The 9,311-nt window shown below is 46.9% G+C and overlaps 1 protein-coding gene across 1 annotated transcript in view; it reads left to right on the forward strand.

Moving 5' to 3' along the window:
* Positions 1–9,311, forward strand: part of DCC (DCC netrin 1 receptor) — a gene marked incomplete at its 5' end in the record, with an annotated part of 71,917 nt that overhangs the window by 3,176 nt on the left and 59,430 nt on the right. The window contains one exon of the mRNA XM_010142224.1: positions 8,710–8,805. Coding sequence (XP_010140526.1) covers positions 8,710–8,805 — 96 coding nt within the window. The remainder of the gene's footprint in view (positions 1–8,709; positions 8,806–9,311) is intronic.

The following is a 9,311-nucleotide window of genomic DNA, read 5'->3' on the forward strand; positions in this document are numbered from 1 at the left end:
CGGCAGTTCCCGCCGTAGACGCGTGCTGGGGCTGCTGTTGGACACATCAGGTAGTGGTTCCTCATGCTGGTGCTTGTTCTGGTTTTGTTCCTCCTTCCCTAACGTATTCGTGCAGCTGCAGATCATCGTTGGCCGCCTTCATGGACATCCTCAAAACGAGGGTGGTTTGTTAAACTCGTACATGTCTGGAAACAGAGTAATTGTTACAATTTTTCATTTTTATGTGAAATTCTATCATTCCTAAAGCAACATCGAGGCAGAGTCAGGAACAAAACGTAGCCCATGCTGTAAGCTCAGGATTGTTTGTCTTCTCTGTGGCCAGGTCGTAGAGAAGACAGTAGCTTCACCTCTGGTGAGTGTTTGATGGTGAAACCTTTGTGATAAGACAGAACTAGTGATAAACTCTCTGCCCTGTTCTCCAAATGCTTATTTGTTTTGCCCAGCTTCTGATGTTTAACGGACTCACTGAGTTTGAGCCATATCAGCTCGAGTTCTTTCTTCTAGAGGTGATTATGAAACTCAACCATCTTTCCACCTGCTGCCAGTGGTCGACCAGAACGGCTTTCTGAGCAGTACCTGACTGGTTTTGGGTGGAAGTCAGATATTGAAATCACTTTAAAAATCCTATTAGGCACTTCACTGCACCTTTGTAATCCTAAACGCTTCTAAAAGGCTGCTTGGAAGCGGCAGACAATCTCCTTTAGCAGATCGCCCACAGGGGAAGGTTGGAGACCTACCTGCTCACGGAGCGGCCTGCTTTCTAATTCCCTTCCTCTTGATAACACGAGCGTAACAGCGATACGCACGAGGCGTACGGCAGCTTTGCATCGCATTTCAGGTACTTAATTGATTGCTTCCTTCAAGCAAGACTGTCTTAATGAGGACTCAGCCCGTGCCTGAGCTGTTGCAGCACTTGGCCAAGTAGGAGACTTCAGCTGCTGCATAAATCACTTCCGAACCACGAAGAGAAATACTTGTCGTTCATAATGGTGATGGAGAACATTTTTCCTGTGTGATGATCATCTTGAATACAACTATATAGGGCTAACACTTGTACTCGAGATCGAGTTAAATCGAGTGCTTTTCTCATGACTGAGTGGCCATAGTGCCTTGGAGACACTCTGCTCAGGTGCTGAAGAACAGAAGAATATCCAGAGGCTGCAGCTGTGTCAGTGAAGAATTTGTTGTATTTTCTTGCTGCAGCGTGTGGAAGATATTTGATGTCAGTCTCATAAATTTCAGGAGCCAGCGTCCCTCAGCTCTCATTCCACCTTTTCAGTGGCTGAGAAACCAGTGCTTGACTGACTCTGTAATACTCCTGATGAGGAGACCCGCTTCTAATGAGCCACTTCGCTTTCTTTTTTTTTTTTAATTTTTTTAACTCTTTGTGATTAGAAACAACACAGAGATGGGCTGATTAATGGTGGTTTTAACGCTACTGGAAAATTCACAGATGGCAATTCCCATCTTTTACACGTACGATTTCCCTCCTGATCCAACCCAGGAGGCGTTAAGCGTGGTGATGAACTGGCTGGGCTGGAAAACTAGTAACTTTATCTTAACCTCTGCCAGTATGTTGGCAACATTCTGAAGGATTTTGATACCTCATTTTAAGAACTCAATGGAATAAAGGAAATAGGTAGGAGGTCAACCTCAGATGGGCGGTGGGCTGGGCGTAAGGAGACCCAGAGGTGACCGTTAGCCTCCCAGTGCTGCCCACTGGGGCCTCTGTGCTCTATGCTAGTGACACCCCAACAGCAAAAAAGGCGTTTGAATAGTAACAGTAGAATGATTCTGCAGCTGATGACAGGGAGTTTACACCACATGAGAGAAAGGGGAGAGGTGCAGATCTGAGAACCTGAGACTCGGGTTTGAGCTGGTCCTCCGGCATCTGGAGAAACACCTATGTCTGTAAAATGCCATTGTCTTCCCATGGGAAAAATGTCTATAAAAATGACTGTTTTACAGCTCTTTGCACCATTTAAAACCTCAGTGGGATGGGGAAGCTGTACCAATTCCAGAGTGGACTTTCTTCTTCCAAGCACATCCCTTCTTCCCCGCTCACGTACGTGAGAAGAGAAGAACAAGGTGTTATTTTAGAAAGAGTTTTTAAGCACAGTTGCCTTTATGTGACCTAAAAGCTACCTTCATCTCCCCGAGTGTGTGGGAATTTGCCTGCACCCACTTGAAAGAGTTTGATTGGGAAGCCGGAGTACATGTCGTGAAATATTTTCGTGTCTCTTTATGAACCTTTGATCTTCCGGGCTCAGCAATGAAAGCCAAGTGCATAATGGGCAGCAAAATCTAGGAGAGACTTTGCAGAGTTTCTCCCTCTCCTCCCCTAAAGCCTGAAGCTACACACATCTGAAAATTTTAAGCTCCGAAGAGAAAATCTAATGGATGTGAGCAATTTCTGCTTAATTAGTAGTTTGGAGAATTGGAGCTGCTATATAAATAATAAGAACGTATTAACCGGCACCGGTAAATCATTCGCTAGTGCTGGAGGGGCTGCACCGCCTCCTCGGGTCTGTATGGACCAGGGGAGGGGCTCCGTGTGGCACAGCTGGGGTGGTCTTCACGTGCCTGGATGCCAGTGTCACTGTCCGGGTGCTGCAGCAGTGTTCTGCATGGCACAGGGGATGAATTTTACAGATCCCAGCGTTATTCGAGGAATAAAACTTCACAAAAATCAACAATTGTAAATGACAAGGAATGAAGACAAAGCTTTCAGAGCTGAGTTTATATTTTAAACAAAGAGACCAAGAGGAATGCGAAGGGTTCCATCAAATTCGCCTTCAACGTAACTGTGGATCAGATTAAATTTGACCCTTATGGGTAGATGAGGCAAAAAAAAGCATTTTGTTTTATTGCGAAGGGAGAGAGAGAAGGTTCTTCATTTTCCTTAATCTTTGCAGATGACAGTTGTGGATTATTACAAAGACATGAAAGGGAACAAAAAAGCTTTTTAATGTAGTTTTGGGTTGTTTTCTCTCCTTTGCATTTTTAATACCAAACGGAGCAGTGAAAATCAAACAAAAACACGTTAAATTTTATGCATCTCGCTGTTTCCCTCATAGATCACTTGAAAGATAGATCAGCACTAACCAGTAAGGGCACTTTGAGACTCCAGGGACTGTTCATTTTTTTCCTTCCTTTGAAAACCGTCTGTCATTCACAGCCTGCTGCCATTTCTGCAAAGACTTTGCGCAACCATTTCCTTTTGTTTCTCCCTGGCTTGGTTTCTCCCAGAGGACGGAGAGGTTGCTCCCAAGCCACGGGGCGGTTTGCCATCCGTACGGTATTTGTGTTGTGGACAGATCGTGCTCGGCTCCCCCAGATCAGGTGTATTTGTGGGTTTTAAGAGTGTCCTCATGTTAATTTTAGCCTGCCTGTACACCTACGTGTAGGAAGCTGCTGGTAGGGATTCCTATGGCGGTTTAGTTTCTTTATGCCTCAGTTCTCCAGCTGCAGAAACGAAATGGTGAAGATCTATCAAAAACAGATGGAGCAGAAGAGCTGAGTGTTTCCCTTCATCGCTGGTAAAGACCAGAACACCAAAGAATAATCCCAAATTAATCCTAAATTACAATATAAATAATACAGGGAGGCAAGAATCATTTTTCCTTTCTATTCATTCATCAACAGAAAGAAAAGGAAGCTTTAAGGCTTTGTTTCCAGGGAACAGGATGGATCCAACACTCTGCTTTGCCTTCTGGAGCATGGATCTCTCACAGATGACAAGGATCAAAACAGCCAGGTGACCCAGATGCACATTTGCTTGGATGAAAGACTTACTTTTCACAAAGGGAAACACCGCCTTTCCTCACAGCACAGCTCTCGTTGTTATTTTTCTTGCACGAGCGCCTGAGGAGACCTTGCCCACACACACGTTAACCCTCCCAGTGCATTAATGGTGTTCGCTCCCATGTCGGGGACCATCCCGAGTCACTGCTGTTCATTTCTTATTCATTTGTCCAGATGTCTTACACTTCATTTTCTGCCGCGCTGCCTTACTTTCCCCGAATTCGGCTGCGTTCGTAACATCAATAACAAATGTATGTGATACGCACAGGGAATTTTTTGGGGTTGTTGCACGTCCCTGCCGACACGGAGTGCACGGAGCTTGCAATGCACCGTGGGAGTTGTAAAGGTTCACGTCTCCACAGGAGACAAGACCCATTTCTAAACGTGTTCAAATTACAGTCTTTGCTGGGGAAAAAAAAAAAGCCCTGCACAGGACGTAGCTCACGGGAGAAAGCAGTAGCACGTGACGAGACGATGTCTTAAAACCAGCTGTAAATACGGCTTTGCTGCTCACCTCCTGAACGGCAATAAGATAAAAGCACTTACCGGATTCTCATTATAAATTCTCTTTGCTCCATTAAGCACCTTCTCCAGTGTCTAGAAGTTCAGCGGTTCCAGAAGGAGCCACAGGTACCCCCAGAGCAGTGAGGCACATCCTTGCCGTCCAGCTGCAACCACTTGTTCCGATGCCGTGACCTTCCCGGGTTCACTGGTCATAGAATCGTGGAACGTTGTGGGTCGGAAGGGACCTTTAAAGGCCACCTAGTCCACCTGCCGTCACGTCCTCCCTGCGCTGCACGGTGCGCTCGCCCGAAGGCACCGTGGTGCCTGGTCGCTCTGCGTTGACTTCTTGGGGTGATTCGCTGAGGGAAGTCTTGCCAAGGACGCAGCTGGGGAGAGGAGAGGACCGGGAGGTCCCGTTGCTGACAGGTGCTGCTGGAGCTCACCTGCAGCAGAAGAAGACAAAGCCCCAGCTACTGCCACCCGGCCCAGTCTCCAGAAGGTGACCCGTCCTCTGTAACCTTGGAAAACGCATTCTCGAATTTTGCAGCACTTGGTACGTTTAACTCCAGTGAACAAATGAGTTCTCTGTTATTATGGGTTGTTCAGTTTACCAGAAGATGTAAGTACATGCTAATCCCGTTGTGCTAGAGAAAGGGTAGTTCACTGGTGGGTCTCTTACTTACTTTATTGAACAGAATACCTGAGCTCTTTATCGTATGGTCCAAGTCTTCGTCCGAGCAGGGCCAGCTTCAAAGGTAGCTCTGGGTCACGCCAGCATCCTCTGCAGCTGATTTCTGAGCACCTTCAAGGGTGGGCGTTCCACAGCATCTCCGGGCCTCTGCCTTGCCAACCCTCACATTTATTTTTTTCCTAGTAACTGTAATAGGGATTTCTCTTGCAATTCTCATGCAATTTCCACGCTGTCCTTTTACTGCCAGGTATTGTCACGCCCATCTGTTTTGATAAGATATCTTTGTTCCCACCTTGTCTTCAGGGAGCTATAGCTCCTTGTGGTGGATTCCCCACTCCTGTCTCTGCTGTCCCAAGGGTGGCCTGTGGTTAAAAGCAGCTTAATAACGGGGGGGCAAACACCAAAGCTGTCAGCTTTCTTCCTCGGCGAGCTGTGGGAGCAGCAGCATGTCCTTACCCTGGACTCATAGACGCTCACTGATGCTCAAGCAGCGTAGAAGGGATCGGGTCTCCATGAAGCACTGCTTCGCTCTTGGGTAGGATCAGGACAGGCACTGACAAAGGCGTTGGGAGAAGATTATTGGACATGAGCTCATCTTTATTGCTATTTTATTGGTTACTTTGCAGATGTTTTTAGTGCAAGATGGCAGCTCTGAGTGGTACGATGGGATTGAGCAACGTTCCATGATAATCAGGAGACCCCACCTTAGCTTTGGCTCTCTACCCTCTTTGCAACGCTGTAGTTAAAGGCGAGGAGTATCTTCGGGTTGGATTTCACATCTAGTTGTCAAGCGTTTCTTCTGTCTTTATAGTTTGACGAGAAAATGGATTTATACACAAAAACTCAAGATTTTTCAAAAGACCCCGTGTAATGGCTGCAGAGGTGTCACAATTCCACCCTCTCAAAGGAGAAAATTACTGTGGTACCGTGAATGGGTATTTGTTGATTGTTTTCTTTGCAGTAATGACATCTGTCAGTAGAAGAAATCGATTTTGTTCATGCTTAGTTTGAACTCCTTGTCCTTTTTTTGAAGTTGAACTGCAGGACACAGCTTTATTTCCAGAGCATGTTCCATGCCAACACTGACATGAGGATTCTTGGCTGATGGTCTAATTAAAGCTGAATTCTTTGCTCGCCTCCTTCAAAGGCGAGATTTCTTCTGCTGGAAAAAAATCCTCTGTAAAACTCTCTCCTCCTGCTCCAGGTGGAAAAAAAGCGGGTTTTACCTCTGAATTCTTGCAGCTGCCCCACAACCGTCATCTCCAGAGCCGCCGATTCTTAGTTCCTTTGGGTGGTTTCTGCCAGGAGGACCAACGATGCTCCTGTTCCATTAGCCGCTGCACTTCTTAGGAGGCTCCCCCCCAGAAAGCTCTCCTGGTTTGAGCTCCTCCTCCCAGCAGTGGCATTTAACCTGAAGCGCACCACAACGGCCCCGTAAGTGTTATTAACACACCGCGCAGTTCAAAAAGCAGCTGGCTGCCAACCATAATGTTAATGCTTCCTTCACTGTATGGGACTCACCGCACTCTGATGCTGTGCTCAAACACCGTTCCGTGGCAAATTGCCTTTTCCCCCTTATCTACCAGGAGACTCGAGCAATTATTTATGGCTCCAGTTAGCAGCGGCTCAAATGAACCCCTGAGTTTTTTGTGGTTTTAACAGGAAGCTGCGGGTCGCATCCTCATCCCCATCTTCACTCCGTTTTGCAAATGTAACCGTATCCAACCTCGCTACAAGCGTAAATTGCGCGTCGGTCGGTTCAATTTATGGCAGTTGATGGACAATGTGTTGTGCTGTCGGGCAGTTGTAATGAGGAATGGGCTCTGTCGTCTCCGTTTTTAACGTTATATCACATTTTTCCACCTAATTCATCAGTTCCGTGAGTTATTTTTTCATGATCGAATTAATGGTAATTCACTCCTTTTGCTTATTTATTATTGGGAAATCACAATGCATTTTGATTCAACATGACAGTTCTATGGGGTCTCAGGGATTTTGACAGTAATTTCGAGAATCGGGTTTCTCAAGTAATCTTTCACGGTTGAAAAATTAGCGTTCAGGGTAACGTTCTTTCCTGATTAATGTCTCGTTATTTAAAATCTAAGCCGAGTGAAGTCCAGACGTCTGGCCGTAATCAGTGACATTATGTACCAACCCTCAGAGGCCAATTCGTCTTCTGTTCCTTAACCACCTGTCTAGGCAGGGGATGGATTGGTCGAGGGAGTGGTAGGGACAGCCTTTATAGGCTGAGCTTACCAGAACCGAGAAGATAAACCCCCTGGCTCTCTCTGTATGTCCTCTTCAGTATGGTCACCAAGGCCACTGCTGGCGATCGCGAAGTCTCACAGTCCTAAATCCTCACGTTTTGGTGTTCTTCCCAAAGTCTCCCCATGAATGGTCTGTATTAACCCCTTGCATCCCTCTGCCAGATGTCTTTCAAAACTCTAACATCCCAACAGCTGGGACATGGGGAGAGGGAGGAGATTGAGTCGGTCTAGAATTTCTTCCAGAAACTGCTGGGTGCGGTGGTGTTAAACTCTGGCTGTGTGTCTCAATAAATAAATCTTGATGTGGAAGCTGGAGAGTTTCAACATTTAGTTAAATCAGAAATTAATTTTACAGTAGAAGCCCAGAAGTCATCTGCATATGAACCAGATACGTCACTGTTTCTTCTAGCCACCAAATTCAGTAGCAAATACCTGGACAGGGTGTTAGCACCACTATGCAATAAGTACTTAAAGATTATTTTCTGATTTCGGATTCACTGTAATAGTATTAATCATGCTGAGCTGATTTGCTGTTGAGGCAGACGAACTCTGTAACTCTGCAGCAGGTCTCTTGCAATGTCACGTTAATAAATGCTTCCTCACGTACAAATATTTGTTATTTTTCAGCACAGAGCTTAGAGGAGGCAGCTCCCATCTTTGGCAGGTGTGTGAGCACTGCTGTTTTCTTCTGCACAAATAGAATTCACAGCAAAAGAAAAAACAAGGGAGGATGTGAAGCAATTCACGTGGGAAAAAATCAGGAAGATGCTTGTTTTTCTCAGAAGACAGTAGCAAAAACCAGCGTGGAACCGTTGTGCTCTGGGGGTGTATTTAGGGACACGCAAAGCAGAGCAGCGCGTCCGTGCACCCAGAAGTGAATTAGTGGGTGTTATTTGGTGTCTGCCACATCCTTCGTGTTTACAGCGAGCATGAGGGGTTGTCAGCGAGGTAAAGTGGCTGTTACAGGTGGGATTCTGATATCAAGAGATTAGGGAGGGAGGCTTTTTGATCAGCATCCAGAAAGGGATTACAAGTGAGCTGGCCTGGCCTGGCTTCAGGGGTACAAGCTGCCCCAAGCAGAGCTGGACGCCTGCGTTTCACTGCGATGGATTTCAGGATCACAAGGCAACACGGTGCTGGTGTTCCTCAACCACTTCTTCCCGCTTGTTCCTGGGAAAGCAGCACGTCCTCGTGAGGGGCTGACTGGCTCCCCGACCACTGGAGCTCCACGTCCTGGCTCCCCCAGCTCCGTCCAGCAGGAGCCAGGAGCCAGCAGGAAAGCACTGGCTCCCCACAGCATCCCTGGCTCATCGCTCACTTTGCACGGGCTTCTGCTTAACTTTATTTTCTCTTGTCTTTCAGGAAAGTGCTCGTCCCTGCTGTACCTCAGACCTGCCTTTAACAGCGTGTGCTTTGTTTTGCCTCCTTTGTTTTCTCCTGCAGAGCCAAGTTCCCATTACGTGATTTCCTTAAAGGCCTTTAACAACGCAGGCGAAGGGGTTCCGCTGTACGAAAGTGCCACCACCAGGTCCATGACAGGTGAGCTGCAAATGTGGGCTCATGGTCCGCTCCCCACCAGGGAACCTCGCAGAGGTGCACGCTAGGCAAAGCGCTTTGGCCAAGGCAGTGGAAGGAAAGAGCTCCGCGACCTCCAGGTCCCTGCTGGAATGCATCAGCTTCATTTTTGGCAGAGAGAATTGATTCTCTATTCTCTCCAGAAATGGGCTGGTTAAATGTAACGGGATGCCCACAAGTGCTTGCTCTTCGGTGCGGGTTGGCTTGGGAGAAGCATGGCTCCCCAGCAATTGCACTCTTAGAAGGTCACAGCAGAACAGTGGCGAACAGCTCTGCTGAATGAAGCCCAGCTGAAATTATTATTGTTTCTTTCATTTTTAAAGCTGATTTATTTAAAATGGGTTAGTTAAAAACGCGCTGTCCCCACACACGTCTACAAAAGCACGTAGAGGTGTTGTAAAGGCTGAAGGAATGTACTGATGATGTTTTTGTGGGAGAATAAGGCCCATGGAAGCGGTTACCCAGCAGGA

The sequence above is a fragment of the Buceros rhinoceros genome, unplaced genomic scaffold, assembly GCF_000710305.1.
Source record: "Buceros rhinoceros silvestris isolate BGI_N320 unplaced genomic scaffold, ASM71030v1 scaffold518, whole genome shotgun sequence".
Lineage (NCBI taxonomy): Eukaryota > Metazoa > Chordata > Aves > Bucerotiformes > Bucerotidae > Buceros > Buceros rhinoceros.